The sequence below is a fragment of the Eutrema salsugineum genome, unplaced genomic scaffold, assembly GCF_000478725.1.
Source record: "Eutrema salsugineum unplaced genomic scaffold, Eutsalg1_0 scaffold_1, whole genome shotgun sequence".
Taxonomy (NCBI): domain Eukaryota; kingdom Viridiplantae; phylum Streptophyta; class Magnoliopsida; order Brassicales; family Brassicaceae; genus Eutrema; species Eutrema salsugineum.
In genome coordinates this window covers 3,762,340-3,777,766 of record NW_006256909.1, presented here as the reverse complement: position 1 = coordinate 3,777,766, position 15,427 = coordinate 3,762,340, and the positions used below count along the sequence as shown (strand labels likewise).

The 15,427-nt window shown below is 37.8% G+C and overlaps 5 protein-coding genes across 7 annotated transcripts; 3 read left to right on the top strand and 2 right to left on the bottom strand.

The window, feature by feature from the left end:
* Window positions 1–2,354: 2,354 nt before the first annotated feature.
* LOC18030211 lies at window positions 2,355–4,028 on the top strand. The gene is made up of 3 exons (XM_006412577.2): window positions 2,355–2,727; window positions 3,044–3,067; window positions 3,501–4,028. Exons 1-3 carry the CDS (start codon window positions 2,535–2,537, stop codon window positions 3,800–3,802), a joined length of 519 nt encoding a protein of 172 aa, XP_006412640.1. The 5' UTR covers window positions 2,355–2,534; the 3' UTR covers window positions 3,803–4,028.
* A 342-nt stretch (window positions 4,029–4,370) lies between these two features.
* LOC18030210 (calmodulin-binding protein 60 F) lies at window positions 4,371–7,437 on the top strand. 2 transcript variants are annotated; one of them, XM_024149803.1, is made up of 8 exons: window positions 4,371–4,463; window positions 4,862–4,951; window positions 5,163–5,238; window positions 5,340–5,398; window positions 5,478–5,962; window positions 6,070–6,230; window positions 6,316–6,519; window positions 6,633–7,437. In XM_024149803.1, exons 2-8 carry the CDS (start codon window positions 4,866–4,868, stop codon window positions 7,224–7,226), a joined length of 1,665 nt encoding a protein of 554 aa, XP_024005571.1. In that variant the 5' UTR covers window positions 4,371–4,463; window positions 4,862–4,865; the 3' UTR covers window positions 7,227–7,437. The 2 variants fall into 2 exon arrangements, with proteins under 2 accessions (XP_024005571.1, XP_024005570.1); XM_024149802.1 differs by lacking the exon at window positions 4,371–4,463 and having other exon boundaries at window positions 4,552–4,951.
* A 59-nt stretch (window positions 7,438–7,496) lies between these two features.
* LOC18030209 (protein ABHD17C) lies at window positions 7,497–9,317 on the bottom strand. 2 transcript variants are annotated; one of them, XM_006412575.2, is made up of 5 exons: window positions 8,761–9,317; window positions 8,620–8,656; window positions 8,286–8,522; window positions 8,149–8,196; window positions 7,497–8,073 (listed from the first exon to the last, which is right to left on the bottom strand). In XM_006412575.2, exons 1-5 carry the CDS (start codon window positions 9,060–9,062, stop codon window positions 7,813–7,815), a joined length of 885 nt encoding a protein of 294 aa, XP_006412638.1. In that variant the 5' UTR covers window positions 9,063–9,317; the 3' UTR covers window positions 7,497–7,812. The 2 variants fall into 2 exon arrangements, with proteins under 2 accessions (XP_006412638.1, XP_024005572.1); XM_024149804.1 differs by having other exon boundaries at window positions 7,989–8,058; window positions 8,141–8,196.
* A 1,651-nt stretch (window positions 9,318–10,968) lies between these two features.
* Window positions 10,969–13,511, bottom strand: LOC18030208 (chloroplast envelope membrane protein). Its single transcript, XM_006412574.2, has 7 exons — window positions 12,620–13,511; window positions 12,380–12,465; window positions 12,106–12,279; window positions 11,851–11,965; window positions 11,636–11,733; window positions 11,351–11,486; window positions 10,969–11,236 (listed from the first exon to the last, which is right to left on the bottom strand). The coding sequence occupies exons 1-7, from the start codon at window positions 13,268–13,270 to the stop codon at window positions 11,168–11,170; spliced, it is 1,329 nt and encodes a 442-aa protein (XP_006412637.1). The 5' UTR covers window positions 13,271–13,511; the 3' UTR covers window positions 10,969–11,167.
* Window positions 13,512–13,701: 190 nt separating this feature from the next.
* On the top strand, window positions 13,702–15,023 carry LOC18030207 (plastidial lipoyltransferase 2). The gene is made up of 4 exons (XM_006412573.2): window positions 13,702–13,846; window positions 13,962–14,226; window positions 14,326–14,476; window positions 14,592–15,023. Exons 1-4 carry the CDS (start codon window positions 13,716–13,718, stop codon window positions 14,885–14,887), a joined length of 843 nt encoding a protein of 280 aa, XP_006412636.1. The 5' UTR covers window positions 13,702–13,715; the 3' UTR covers window positions 14,888–15,023.
* The last annotated feature ends 404 nt before the right edge of the window (window positions 15,024–15,427 follow it).

Below are 15,427 nucleotides of genomic sequence, written 5' to 3'. Positions count from 1 at the left end.
AAAAGGAGTGACCTTTAGGGTTTTACTCATTAGTTTAAGTATGAGGTTCTGCTCCCGGAGGATTTTCAATCCGGCGGCCGTTTGCGGTCTAGCCGTCGTTTTCTTCCGGTGGAAGCGGATGCCGATGATTTCAAATCTTTCTTGAGGAACCACTTTTTCAAGTGGTGATGAATCATTTAACTCTTCTTCTCCGTCTCCACCATCACCATCCTCCTCGCTCTCTGCTTACTGCTTCCTTTGAGTTCTGTCTTTTTCTTCTTCTTTTTTTTTATGGTTAATCTCTCTTCTTCTTCTTCCTCTCGGGGACTATGATGATTCTTAAGAAGTCAATAGACCAGACGTTGTGTTAACACTCTCTTAGATGGCGGGGCTACAGAAGAAAAAAAAAAGGCTCTTTTTTTTTCTTCTTCTGTAGCAGCCATGGCGGTAGAGTTTTATCCTTTAATCTGACTGAAAAAAGGCGAATCTGAGTCCTCCCTTATGACATGCAAAGATTTTATCAAAAACGTATTTAAGTGTTTTGTAGCTAGTTAGCTACTGTTAAAGCCTTGATGCGTCGTTTTCTAGAATCGTTGTTTTGAGTACTGAAAACTTCCCATTTCATCATCTCATCATCATGGTTACAGGACAAATACAATGGACATAGCTTATTTAGTTAAATTTGGGTTTTTGTCTTCAAGAGATCTAATTCAACTATTATTGTTCTCAATAGTGTTCTCAACTATCATAAAGAATCACATGAATGAATGTAAGATAGTTTGAAGATGAGTTTGCCGAGAACGGATTTCAGATTCTAAACCCAAACCAATATACAATTAAAAACTCGTAGACTGAAAAAAAGGAACTTTATCATTGCTTCTACCTAATTAACAACTGTGAAAGCTCTTACAGCACTACTAGTTGCTGATAACGTTAACTGTGGGCCTAAACCATTGATTTCAATTGAGAAAGTAAGAATGAATGAAACAAGAAATGGATAAGCTTGATCTTTGCGAAAAAGTTTGCAATTACAAGTGACAGCTCCTCAACTCACTGATGTAAGTGGAAATCTGTTTTGATCAAGAATCTTATTTTTTGGACGATTTATTCATTATTCAAACTTGCCAGTTTAGGTTAAGTTTCCAATTGTATAACCTGTTTTACAATTATTTTTGGTGATAACTTGTCCCTTACTACTCTAGTTTCAGACTAATTTAGTAAAAAGATAACGTTCACTCTTCCAGTTGGTTTCTAATATGGTAATGAACTAGCTTAGAGCCATGTGATTCCTTAAAGTACTTCCTGGAAAATCTAGTGGTCCAATGGTCATCCTGTGTGTATACAAACTATGAAATGTGGATGTATTGAGAAAAAACAAACATTTTCCTTATATATCTATCCTTTTTACTACAAGTATTCAGGTTCAGAGAAATGCTTCGATATAGAAAACCATACTGATCCTCATGGACTAGAGTATTCATGAATCTATATTCTCCGTTTCTTATTTTAGTAGCTTACCAAACGGATCTTAGGGCTGCTACGAAAGACGACCCTGCGTGGCTGAAAGAACAGAGGTGGCAAGAAGTTGCTATTATAGAGAAATGGATCACTTACAGTGATTTGAGACAAGAAGAGTAAAGAGACCAGAACACTATTTAACATCGTCTGATTCTGTAACGAGGTCCACGAGTAAAAACTATTAATCGAAAAGGCTTTTACTTTCGAATGATTTCGTTAGTATCGTTACCCAAAGCCGTGCCCAGATTATTTGAGGTTCTAAACAATTTTTCAAAAAAAACAAAAAAATTAAGAGGGAAAAATTTACAAACATCAGTCAGTAAAAATTTAACATTTTATACTAATTTTGTTTTAATATTTTAAATTATTTTGATATTTTAATTTTGTTTTTAAATATTTTTATATGATTAAATTGTAGAAACTATGCTGGAATATGAAAATATATATTTTTAAGCTTTAAAAGTATATATATATATATTATTCAAATTATAACTTATTATATCTTTTGGTAAAAATAAAAACTTTTTAAAAATGTTAAAAAAATTTGGCCCTAAGCCAATGTTTCAAAATTTACTACATGGACACGGCCCTGTCGTTACCAACCGAAGCTACAAGAAAGGGTAATTTTCTGAATCAAATGAAAGTATAGTGTCATTTGAGAAGATTATGGAATCTAAAGAGTAAAATCGTAAATTAGTCAAAACAATTGGTTGAAATTATAAAAGTATGGTGCCTTTTCGTAAACATTATGGAATTGAAAAGCTAAAACCGTAAATTAGTGAAAAAGATCTGTTACAGCGATACCGTGAGAAATGCACCACCGACATCTGGACCGGACCCATTAAAACGCTGTCGTTTCACAGTGTGTTCTCTACCTCCCTCTAGTTACTCCGTGTTTGGCCCAATCACACTTACCGCGCCATTGTTGCTAAATTCTTCCCTTTTCTCGCTGACAGTCTTTCTTCCCACACTGATCGCCATTGTCGCTGCAGTTCCACTCTGATTCGTTCGATTGAGCATTTTTCTTCTCCGCAGCGATGGCGCGTCGTTCTGGAGATTGCATGAGATGTCTGGTGATTTTCGCGGTTGTATCTGCTTTAGTCGTGTGTGGACCTGCGCTTTATTGGAAATTCATCAAGGGTTTCGTTGGATCCACTCGTAGGAACTCTGTTTGTCCTCCTTGCGCCTGTGATTGCCCACCCCCTGTGTCTCTCCTCGAGATTGCTCCTGGTATAACTACCATTTTTCTCGTTTTTTGTTTGGATCTAGATGCTCCGTTGGATTCACGAGTTTGTGTTTTTTTTCTTGTGAAATTTAGCTCCTCTAGAGTAATGATCAGATTTTTTTTTTTGAGGTCGCTTGTTTCCCGAATTTCGATTTCCATGTGGATCTTGCTCTGAAGCATCTGGTTTTGCCTGGTTTCACTATTGGATCTTTCGATCAACCTGAATCTTTGAGCTTTAATCTTGTGTTGTCTAATTAGTAAGGAAGAATCGCGACTTCTATATTTTTTTAACAAGTTGCTTTTTTTACTTTTCTTTTGCAGGGCTTGCAAATCTCTCTATTTCAGGTTAGATCTCGGTTCTGAGCTTGCTTTTGTTTAGCTGTTTTGCCCGGTATTGTTTCTTTTACTGTTTTTCTTTCTGTCAAATTACATAAATGGTTTGATAGTGATTGAGGGGCCTTGATGTCTGTCTAGGGAAGTAATAAGATTGGTTTTTTGGTGCCTTAACACGGTTCTCTTCCAAATTCTTTATCTTTCTGATGTATTCTGAGCCTAGGCTTTTACGAGTTATTAGGAGAACTGAAAGTTTGATGAATCAGTAGCCATTAATATCCAAATTGAGGCTTGATTGCAGAACAGGCTTGTCACTTTTTCCATGGTTACTCTGATACTTATCTGTGACCAGAGTCGTACACGTTTCAAGCCCTTTTTTCTGATATGCACTTGCTCTTGTATTCTCCTGTCAAGACGTTTCTTCTCTGACTTTTGTTGTGAACAGATTGTGGAGGTGATGACCCAGAGCTCAAACAGGAAATGGGGAAGCAGTTTGTGGACCTTCTGACCGAGGAACTGAAGCTGCAAGAAGCAGTGGCAGATGAGCATAGCCGTCATATGAATGTTACCCTCGCAGAAGCTAAAAGAGTTGCATCTCAGTATCAAAAGGAAGCTGAAAAATGCAACGCCGCCACTGAGATTTGTGAATCAGCTAGGGAGAGAGCTGAAGCTTTGTTGACCAAGGAGAGGAAGATCACTTCTTTGTGGGAGAAGAGAGCTCGGCAATCAGGTTGGGAAGGTGAGTAAACTGATTTCACTTCTCAGTCTACCCTGAAGTGTCTCTCTCTCCGAAACCGAATTTTCACAACTTAGCTCAAGAAAAGGGAATTGTTTAAATTTTCAAGGAAAAGTCCTATCTTCCACGTTTCTCCATACATGTAGTATTTTTGTTTTGCCTTTGGATCGGAATGTAGCTAAAGAAAGGCTTGGCCTTGTATTGACTTTTCTTTATATATAATTGTCCATTTCACTACCACCAAGTTTCACTTACTCCTCTCATTTAGTTAGGACGTTGGTTCTGTATTTTATGTTTCATGTTAATTGCCAAATCGAGACCACTCGAGAAGCCAAAGCAAAGAGTGAGCGTGGTACCTCAGATCAAGGCCAAAATCGAGTTATGTTGGGTTTGCTGAATGTTACATCTCACTAAGACAAAAAAAAAGTCTGTGAATTGATTCGATTGCATTACAGCTATATCATAGAATTGTCTGTGATATATCATGGCTTAAGCAGTAAAGCTAAAGAACAAGCGGAATACGACTCTTTTCTTCTTTGCTTAAGAAACTAACAGAGACTTTTCAGACGTCAAGAAACATGAAAGTTTGTGATGAACAAACAGGAGAGCTGAGAAGAGACAAAAGTAAAGAAGTCAAACGCACTTAGGTTGACAAAATTATGATCGCACCTGGTATCACGCGGTTTCGGTTTTCTATTCATTCCCCAAAAAACAGCTGTATTCATTTTTTTTTTTTTTAGCGTCAGCCATTAAAGTACTCTGTTTGCATTATTCTAATATTCAGAGGGACATAATCCATAAAAGCTATAGATCTAATATTAAAAGTAACAGATCTTGGTTCGTACACTCCATGTGGGTTGTAAAACAAAAGGATCCATAAAGAAAAGATAGCTTTATGACTTTGGTTTTAGATTCAACTAATCTCTGTTTCTGTTTTTATGTGTTCTTCTCTGAAGCTTCCATAGCGTAGGACTTGTGTTCTTTTCTATCTCCAACTTAGGGCATTGCATTAAATTCGTAAATCTTTAGGCACATAGATTGATATAACTTACTTTACTTTAAATGGAAAGTTCGATGAACAAAAGAGGACATGGACGGAATCAAGAGTATACAGATAACTTGCCAGAATCAAAGAGACAGAAGCTTCCTGCTTTGGCAAGGTAATTCATACTTTACATCTTTTCTTACGTCGTAAGTTAGATTGTTTTGGCTGTGATTCTGAACTCTTTTCGGATTGGAGAACCTTTCTGAGAGATGCTCGTTAAGGATAATACTGTGAAATATCTTGCTTTTCGAATTCTTGATAGTCTTGCTTAAATAACTAACTTAAAAATGCGCCGACATTTATGGAAACCAAAACTGTTTTTACAGTGTCATCGTGGAAGCTGTCAAGGTAGATAGTCTTCAGAAGCTATGCTCGTCTTTGGAACCATTATTCCGTAGAATTGTGAGTTACAATTCTATTTCAAAGTTTAATTTTCCCAAAGACCAAGTCTTGAGTAGCGTGTGGGAGTTTTAGACTTGATTATGGCGTGGGCCAATGGACAGGTCAGTGAAGAGGTGGAACGTGCCTTATCGAGGTTGGAGAACTCAAAATCAAATCCAAGGTATTTTCTCTTGTTTGTATATACTATCTCCTTCGCCGGAATGGTTCCATGATCTTCACAGCAATTTGAGTGTTTTCAGATCTCCAGAACCGAAAAAGATTCAAGTCCTCGATGGAAGAAACCTGCAACTTCGCTTTAGAACACGAATGCCTCCTCATATATTCACAGGTGGGAAAGTAGAGGGAGAGCAAGGCTCAGCCATTCATGTGGTTCTTGTAAATGCAAACACCGGAAATGTAGTCCATACGGGAGAAGATTCAGTGGCAAAGCTGAATATCGTCGTGTTAGATGGAGACTTCAATGGTGAAGACGATGAAGATTGGACGAGGGAACATTTTGAGAGCTTTGAAGTAAAAGAGCGCCAAGGAAAACGTCCCATCTTGATTGGTCAAACACATGTGATACTTAAGGAAGGTATAGGAACTCTTGGAGATCTTACTTTCACCGACAATTCGAGCTGGATTAGGAGCAGAAAGTTCAGGCTTGGTGTTAAGGCTGCATCAGTGTTTCGCATACGTGAAGCTAAAACAGAGCCATTTGCTGTTAAAGATCACAGAGGAGAACGTGAGTTTCTTAATACTTTGGATTGAATGGAGAAGCAAGAATGAGAGAGTTTCTTGGATTGTTTATCTGAGTCTTGGTTTTTCTTTTGGCGATGTTCTTTTTTGCAGTTTACAAGAAACATTATCCACCGGCTTTACATGATGAAGTCTGGAGATTGGATAGAATAGCGAAAGATGGAGCACTACACAAGAAGCTACTGAGATCTAACATCTTGACTGTTGAAGACTTCCTTCGGATACTCGTGAAGGATCCGCAGAATCTAAGAAGCGTAAGTGCATCTCTTATATGTGAACATCTGGCACAAGAAGTTAATTTCTCTTGCTGTTGGTTAAATTCTTGGTGTTGGTTTACAGTTACTTGGGAGTGGAATGTCAAATAGAATGTGGGAAAACACGTTGGAGCATGCAAAGACTTGTGTATTGGGTGGGAAACTTTACGTCTATTACACAGAGCAGACACATAATACAGGCGTTGTCTTCAATCATATATATGAATTCCGAGGCTTAACTGTTAATGGCCACTTCTTATCTCTGGAATCTCTCAACCATGACCAAAAGGTAAGACATTTCTCTGTAAACTTAGTTTCTTTCTTCTTCTTCTTCTTCATCCCTGCAGAATCTCCAGTCTCAAGCCTTTAAGATCTGAGTTTTTTTTTGTTGTAATTCAACAGATTTCTGCAGACATTATGGTGAAGACGGCTTATGAAAACTGGCATAAAGCGGTTGAGTATGACGGTAAGCTGTTGAATTGCTTACCAGTCGCTAAGAAGGTAATAAAAAACTTACCGGAGCCAAAAATGGCTCAGAAGCAGAAGACTCTGCAATGTCATCAAAATGTGAATAGCTACTCATCAATACCTCAGCAACCGATACAAAACACGTTTGTGCAACAACCATGCAATCAATTACGAGACTACACATCGATGGAGAGTTCTTCTGTTTCAGGCTCATACAATGGAGGCCTTGAAGATATTTTCACAGAGGAAATTCGGGTGAGGAGTTCAGAGATGCTTGAGACCGATGATATGCAGAGATTGCTCAAGACATTTGGGATATCAGGCGGGATTGGTCATATCGATGAGTCCTGTTACGGTTTCAGTGATCGGTATGAAGCTCAGATCGATAAGGATTATGGGAGAGAACGAGGCAGAGGCTCAGGGAAAGCTGTGGTGGGATGGCTTAAGCTTAAAGCTGCATTGAGATGGGGTATATTTATACGCAAGAAAGCTGCTGATAGAAAGCCTCAAATTGTGGAGATCGATTAAGGCACTGTAAATATTCTGGGAGCACTCAAGAGTTCATCTACTGGATGTGCATTTGTAATGCTAGGGCTCAAAAAGAAGAGGACTTTGCGTTGTATTGCTTTTATTTGTTTGCCTTTTCGTATTTTGTTAATTTTTGTTTTCGCATTTAAGTAACGTATGTACTGTGCTTATTTATCTCGCTAGGAAACACTGGAAAGCTCGAGGAAAATGCTGATTACATCTTTTCTCATGTTAGCTTCTCTGCTTCTCCTACAAGTAATGGTGTTTTTACGAAAAAACTCCAAACTTGGTGCTACATTACAGTTTCTTGTTACATGAGATTGAACATGGAGCAAATCTAAGAACAGTGCTACAATCTACAGCAAGTGCCTCTTTGGATGATCTTTCTTCTTCAGCCCATTGTCTGTGACCCTGTGTTTAGCATTGGTTTGAATCACACTGAGGAAATGACTCTGCACAAGCTTTTGGAGTTCTAAGAGATCGAAATGAGCATTTCCTGACTTAAAAGCACATGCGAATGCGATGCAGAAGGAAGGAATCTACCAATTGTCTTGTGATTCTCTGCTACTACCTCCAGAAACCCAACCTACCTTTTCCCAAATCTCAAGCAACGATTATGCTTAGTTTCAGTGATACTAGGCTCATTGGTTAGTTGTTTAGGTGGTGGATTGGTTAAGGAGAGTTTCTCCATTGCGTTTATGAACTTGCGCAGGTGCTTAATGTACTCTGGGTAGGTCTCGAGGTTGCAATGCCCTCCTCCTTTCACCCATAAAGGATCATACTTCTCCTTCGCCAGCTCCCACAACCGCTTCCCATGAGACAAATCCACAATCTCATCATTTGTACCCTGCAGGTCAATCAGAGATCAATCAACAGAATCAAGACAGCAGATGAGATCATACAGTTGATCAAGCTTACATACATGTATGACAAGTACTTGGGAGTTGACATGGCGAATCTTGTCTATGTTCTGCAGTGATACATTCAAAACAAAGAGATGAGACAAGACCAGAATATGTACTAACAGACCCAAGAAAAATAATTTGTATGTTTACTTACTTTGTAGATATCGAACCAGAGTGTCATTTTGACAGGATACAGCACTCTAATGCCAGAGAGAATGGCGCTGTGAAGAACAACTCCTCTCAGCCTCTTCAACCGAGAAGCCATGTGCAATGTTGGCCCGCTTCCTACAGACTGTCCGTACAGAATCAGCTCCTCTTGCTTGATCCCATAATCGCTCCTCAAGCAATTGTACACTGCCTCAATGTCATAATATGTGTTGAACTCAGACGGCTATACCACCAAAGAACCAGACTTTATATCAGAAAAACAAAACATTGAGAAAATCAAATTGAAAAGTTTGACATCTGAATGATTTCTCTTTGTTTACCTTTCCTGTTGAAGCTCCATAGCCTGAATAATCATAGCTGATTCAAATGACATGAGACACACACAAAAAAAGATTACAATTTTCAATGCAAGAATCTATCAAAAACCCTTAAAGTTTTTAGCTTTTCTCATTTAAATGTACCTCATGATGTTGACGCGGAGATGAGCACGGAGCTCGATGAAGAGCTCGACCATTTGGCCAAGATCAGCTGCGTTGCCATGGGAATAGAGAAGCGTGAATCTCGCAAAAGGGTGTCTCCAGAACGTGGCCACGACTTTGTTACCGGACTTGGTGCTGAGCTGGTGGACTTCTACGTTCTTGTCCGGCGAGACTCCGGCGAAGACCAGCTTCCCGGTCTCTTCATCTTTTGTGACGCCGTATGTTGCTGGCTCCGGCGGGAAGAATGCGAACTTGGCCGCCACATTTGATGTCACATTACCCATCTAATCAAAATCCCACAAGGAATTTAAGACCCCAAAAAAAGAAGAGAACTTTCAATGAAGAGAAGGAGAAAAATGCAAACCCAAAATCTCTCTATCTCTCTCTCTCTCTCTGTCTAAGAAAAGAATTAAGAATTTGTTTCTTTTTTGTTTTTTTGTTTTTGTTTAGTTTGGTGGGTTTGTGTTAACTTGTTGAGAGGTAAATTGGAGGGAAGAAAATGGAGAGAAGGTGGTGGTGGTGGAGGAGAGAAGATGGGATCCGATCTTGGCGGGGCAAAGAAGAAGATGAGCTGTTTCATATGAAACCAACTTCTTCTATACCTCTTCGTTTTTTTTAAAAAGGGGTTTTTATAGAATAATAATTAACTATGAATTATCAACAAATTAGATTCTTAGGATTTAACAAATTAGGCTATGAGTAATTCAAAATAGAAATAGTTTTATGACACAATTTTTGAACCTCGTGCATGGTTTAATAATTCTGATAGCATAACATAACTTTTTTAGTCAACAAGAAATTCTATTTATGTAACTAAATTATTACGAAAGATTTTTAACTTATGTTAATCTTTAGGTTCAAGTTAAATGTTTGTTCATTTGTGAAAATTAGATTTATACCCTCTGTATAATGGATTTTTTTTCTTACTTGAACAAATTTACATATGCTTGATGCTTGTTTCTTGAAATTAGAGTTACACAAATGAATGAAGGGCTAGGATTTGGTCAAAGGCTGCTAGTGAGATGGCCTTTAATGGAGTTACTTACTGTCAGATAGTCAGACATTCCTCCATCTACAGTATATATTTTTCTTATTCTTGTCTTGCCTCTTTCTTCCTAATTTATGTTTTTTCTTTTATTTTGGTCACGTTTTCGCTTTACATTTCTTGTCCCATTTTACAATAAAAAAAAACAAAGGAGACATTTCCAGTTTGGACAAGTATGCTTTTAATTTCTGACACTAATCTGTGTGCTTTGGACTTTGTCAGCTTCAGATTTTGACCAAGATTTATTAGCAAATGGTGTAAACTAATGATTCAATTTAAAACATACAATATGATGATTATTTGAGGTTCTAGCTTCTAAATGGGCAATGGCCCTTGAAATCCGCCATATTAAATGGGGCAATTACAGGTATATCAATGTATAATCTATTGCAGACCGTTCGTAGTAGACAACTTTTTCTGCAACGGAATCTAACTGGTAAATATGCTATCCTGTAACTGTAGTTAAACTTTCTACATTTAACCAGTATTTTTGCATGTCATAGATGATCTATGAAGTATATACATCATACATGTATCTATATATGTACATGATTTGGTCCATTATCGTGTAAATCTGTTGTTTGGTTGAGAACTATATTTTGATGAGATCTGTATTATGTTTTTCTTTTTTTTCAATTTTTTTTTTACTTAAAGAATTACTTTAAACGTGTAAAAGACCTTCAACCCAAGTTCCTCAACTAACTATTTTGATTTAAAGACGTTGTGAGTCACTTGTGACCTTCAACATTCGATTTATAGTATCTAGTGATTAAAAATCATAAACTTTTGATAAGTGAAACTATACTGTCTTAGTTTTTTATTAATCATAACCATTTGTCAGCTTTTAAGACATTGTTCTTGGGCCAATAGAGAGAAAAGTGTCCTGAGTCAACAAAGGCATGAGCGTTTTGTGTGGAAGTTTGAGCTCTTAAAACTTAATCATCAAATCAACCACCCAAAAAAGAAGTGGCGAGACTTGTAATTCTTTCACTACTTTTGTTATTTTTTTGAATATTTATGAAATAATTACACAATTATTTATGCATAAATATTACACAAGTTGAAGATTACAACTTCACAAGTATATGCATAAACCTAAAAAGCCCAAAGGGCTTCTTTTGTAGGTTTGTTTTTTGTGTACATGACTAAGTACTGTTGTGAAAGAACAGATTATGATCTCTCAATTCTTTCACCAAAAATTCAACCAAAATAAAAAATCAAGATGAATGACAAAAATAGCCTATGTTTCTCTTATGTGTCTATATGAAAGTAAATACAGCTGAAGAATAGTTTGTGTGATAGAAACACAGAGCTCAAGTCGAGGGTTGTAATGTTGGAAACTACTTAATGACGTTTCATCTCCTGGAAAATGTTGGAAACTCTCGGAGACAATCTTGGAAGGAACTTAAACAGCTGCACAAGATAAAAGAGAGTTTCAAATGCAGAAAGAGATAATGAGCAAAGAAGAAGAAACAAAGGAGACACACAGAAAGCACAAAGAGGATATAATAGGAGAAGAGAAGATACCCAGAGCTTAACACAAGCATCGATAACAACGGGAACGAGGCAGATAAAAATGGTTACAGTAGCTTGCTCAACTTCAAGACCGTAATGCTCCATTATTATCTCTAACAATGTCTCCCATCCAGATTCAGAATGGTACCTACAAAAATAAGCATTAAGTTATATACCTTCTTTTCACAACAGGCAAATCATTATAGTCAATCTTATCGATAATATCAGGTTATTAGAACTGGAGGCTATCATGTTTGCTGTGCTGCTCTTAATCAAAGCAAAGATGAGGACATTTACCCCAAGAAAATGTCGGTGATAAGGATGATGAGAAATGCTTTCCCCGTGTCTGAAATGTTGTTTATGATTTTATATCCTGTAAATTTCAACAAGGCTACCTGAAAAAAGTTTTACCAAGAACGACACATGTTAACAAAACGGGTTTAACAGCTAGTAGCTTGAAATGAAACTTAAAATGTCATTGTAGGTTGGGGAAATTCCAGCTGGAAACTTACTTTACCCTGATTGGCGTACAAAAGAACGAACAACGAAATCCCAAACACCATATCAGACCATATGTTGGCAAATGCTTTCCGGTTCTCTAATCTCCACTCCTCTCGCAGCTCCAAGCTATTAAAAAGACCAAAGGGAGGAACAAACAAAAATAAAAATCCCATGGGTGGCAATTAACTATCTGGTATACATAGCAAGATCAGCTTTCAACACTTAAGCATCAAAAGAAAGTAAAACTATGTGGTGTTGTGTCTTACGCTTTACCCCGCAACTCCCACCATAAATCATCATCAGAAAGAGGAGGAGATTTGCCAATCTCGACTTCAAGACGGTACCTAGCTTTTTCTCTATTCAGTTCTTTAACCATTTCTAGCTTCTGACTACGTCTCACATCAAGCGTCTGGGCAGCAAGTGGTACGGTCTTCACATATCTGTAAGTAAAAGCACAAACTAAATAATCAAACTTGGCACTAACACAATGTAAATAGAGACATAAGCTGGGAAGTTAACAATAACAAATGAAGAAATCACCTGTCTAGAAAGGGCATGAGTACATAGTCATGGGCTAAAAAGTCCAATGCCCATGGTATGAGGATCAATACCGCCAAAAATTTTGCCTGTAAAGCGTTACAATGTCAATGAGCATTGATAAGTCTTATGGAGAACATTACGATCAATAACAACTGGACTAAGAATCACACATATCAATGGCAATGAATAAAGTTCAAGCGATAAAGCTATGTAGCATGGTACAACTATTTCATAGCTCACCGATTTCGAAGATGCATAACGAAAAACACGGTCTTCATATAGAATATCTTCCTCTTCTGCTCCTAAAACCATATCCCTCACCATTTTAACCAACCCTCTCTCTGGAATCGCAAATTCATCGAGCTCTGATTCGTTCTTACTTCCCTCTTTGCTTCCAGCAGAGTCTCGGGTCCAAGATTCAACTAAGCTATCATCAGAATCCACAATCCAATCCTCCCATTTCTTGCTCACATCATCATCATCATATTTATCCCCAATCTCCTCCCGACCTTCCCGTATCTCCACAATGGCCTCTGCTCGTCTCTTCCAAGTCTCGAATTTCTCTTCATCAGACATCTCATCATCCTTTTCAAGCTCAGATGTCTCATCAATAATTTCTTCGTCCCTCAAACCAAGCCAATCCCCATCGTCATCAAAGAAAAACCTTTGCCACCAACTTCTTCTCCTCTTATTACCCGTGTGACTGTTCTTCTTCTCCGCACTGGGAACAAATCTCCAAAGCTCTTTTCTTCTCTTACCCCGCAACGAAATCGAGTGACAGGGATTATAACCGAGAGAGGATGTTGATGAAGAAGATGATTCAGGAACTGAGTTTTTGCTATTGAATGATAAGCAGTGGCATAAGACCATTGACGAGCTCATCAAGGACATGAATCAAACCCAACATTGTTCGGAATGTAATTCATGGCAGCAAGACAGATTCTTCAACGATACCCAGACAAGCCAGCATATTTCTTTGTAAATTCAACAACTTTTACAATGAAGCTCCGAACGGATAAGAATTAGGGTTTTTTTCCCAGAAAGTTACCGAGAGAGAAGAGCAGACCCCAATTGCGAGAGGAAGTGGATGATGATGGACCAGATGATCCGATAATGCCACACTCTTTTTTTGTTATCTTCTTCAGATTAAGCAAGTAAATATCTGTTATCCATAAGCTTGCTTTTTGGTTTCGAATATGTACATAAAAATAATGTTTTTGGTCAAGATTGCTGCTTTCGTCGTCTTTCATTGGCTAAAGTTGATTTACTGTACGACTTCAAAAATAAAGTTAAAGAAAATATCACACTTCTTCCAAATATCACATCACTGTTAGTAATGGAGTCGTTGCATCGAGTAGAAACTCTTATCTCGGGGCTCAATCATCACCATCATACTAACGCCAGCAGGAACAGAGTATCCAGATCTGTCAAGATCTTAAACTTCGGGAATGATGTAAACCCAAGAAAGTAAAGTTTCGCTCTTTATAACTCACACTCACCGTGTTGTGTTCTCTTTATTTTGTTTCAGGCATTTTCACGAACACTTTCTGTGCAATCACCATCGATTCATAACTTTTTGCAGGTGCTTGTGTTTTGATCTCTACGACCAATTGGTTCCATACAAGAAAGCTTGGTCATGGCAGAAAAGCATTGTCCAGGAGAAAAAGGCATTGATTGATAGCAACCAAGACTGCTCAGATACAGTGATTTTATTACAACACACTCCTGTTTACACAATGGGAACTGGCAGTTCAGAGGATTATCTCAATTTCGACTTAAAGAATGCTCCTTTCGATGTGTGTCGAACTGAGCGTGGTGGTGAAGTCACTTATCATGGCCCTGGTCAGGTACTAATGTCAACAATACATTGGAAATTCCTTTGCTAATTGTATGAGTTCTTCAAGCTAAGAATTGTTGCCAGTAAATGTGGTTCTTTGACAATGTAGCTAGTTATGTATCCTATAATCAACCTTCGAAATCACGAGATGGATCTTCATTGGTACCTCAGGACGCTTGAAGAGATAGTCATCCGTGTGCTTTCCTCTAGTTTCTCCATCAAAGCTTCCCGCCTTGATGGTTTAACAGGAGTTTGGGTTGGTATGTCTCAATTCTAAACATTTGTTTTTAGATTCTTAGTTGTGTTTTGGTATCTTGTTACTGAATTATAATAGATGTCGAGATTTATCTCTTTTCGTTTACAAATGTTATATAGGCAACCAAAAAGTGGCGGCCATAGGTATTCGTGTGTCGAAATGGATAACATATCATGGTCTGGCTCTTAATGTCACAACAGATCTAACACCATTCAACTCGATAGTTCCATGTGGGATTAGAGACCGACAAGTTGGAAGCATAAAGGGCTTGCTTGAGAATGGAGAACACGGAAAGGTCGATGATTTGAGGTTAATAGATATAACTCACGAGTCTTTACTTAAGGAATTCTCTGAAGTTTTCCAGCTTCAAATCGAAAAGCAAACAGTTTCAGATCCTAAATATTCAGAAAGCTGAGCCTTTAAAACGATTGGAGTGACAAAATCCTTGCAGTCTCTATAATATTCTTGTAAACTCTTTGAACATAAAGATCTTGTCCACATTAAAGGTTTATTGGCTGTTTGTGACACTGTCTGCTTTTATAGATGTTTGTGTGAGATTGGCCTCTCCACTTCTCTTTTGCACACTAAGGATTTGTGAGAAAAGCTTTCAAAGAAGAGTGTTTAAATGGTGGATGCATGAAACACAAGGCAAGGAAGCCGCTCACAAAAAAGTGATAAAATGACTGATAGAAACTCAGATAAATTGAAGATGGCAAGAGTTTACAAAAGAGAGAGTTCAAAAGACCTAATTACCAAAAACCAAGTTTGAAAAGGTAAAATAAAAAACCAGCTAAAATATCCAGAAGCCAGAGATTATGGAATAAGGGTTTAAGACATTGCTAGTTTCTGAACACATTCATCCCACTTGTGGGTCTCTTTGCTCAAATAGTTACTCGCACTTGATACCATCCTTAGAGCCCTTTAAGAATCACATAAACATCGGTTTGTGTCCGAA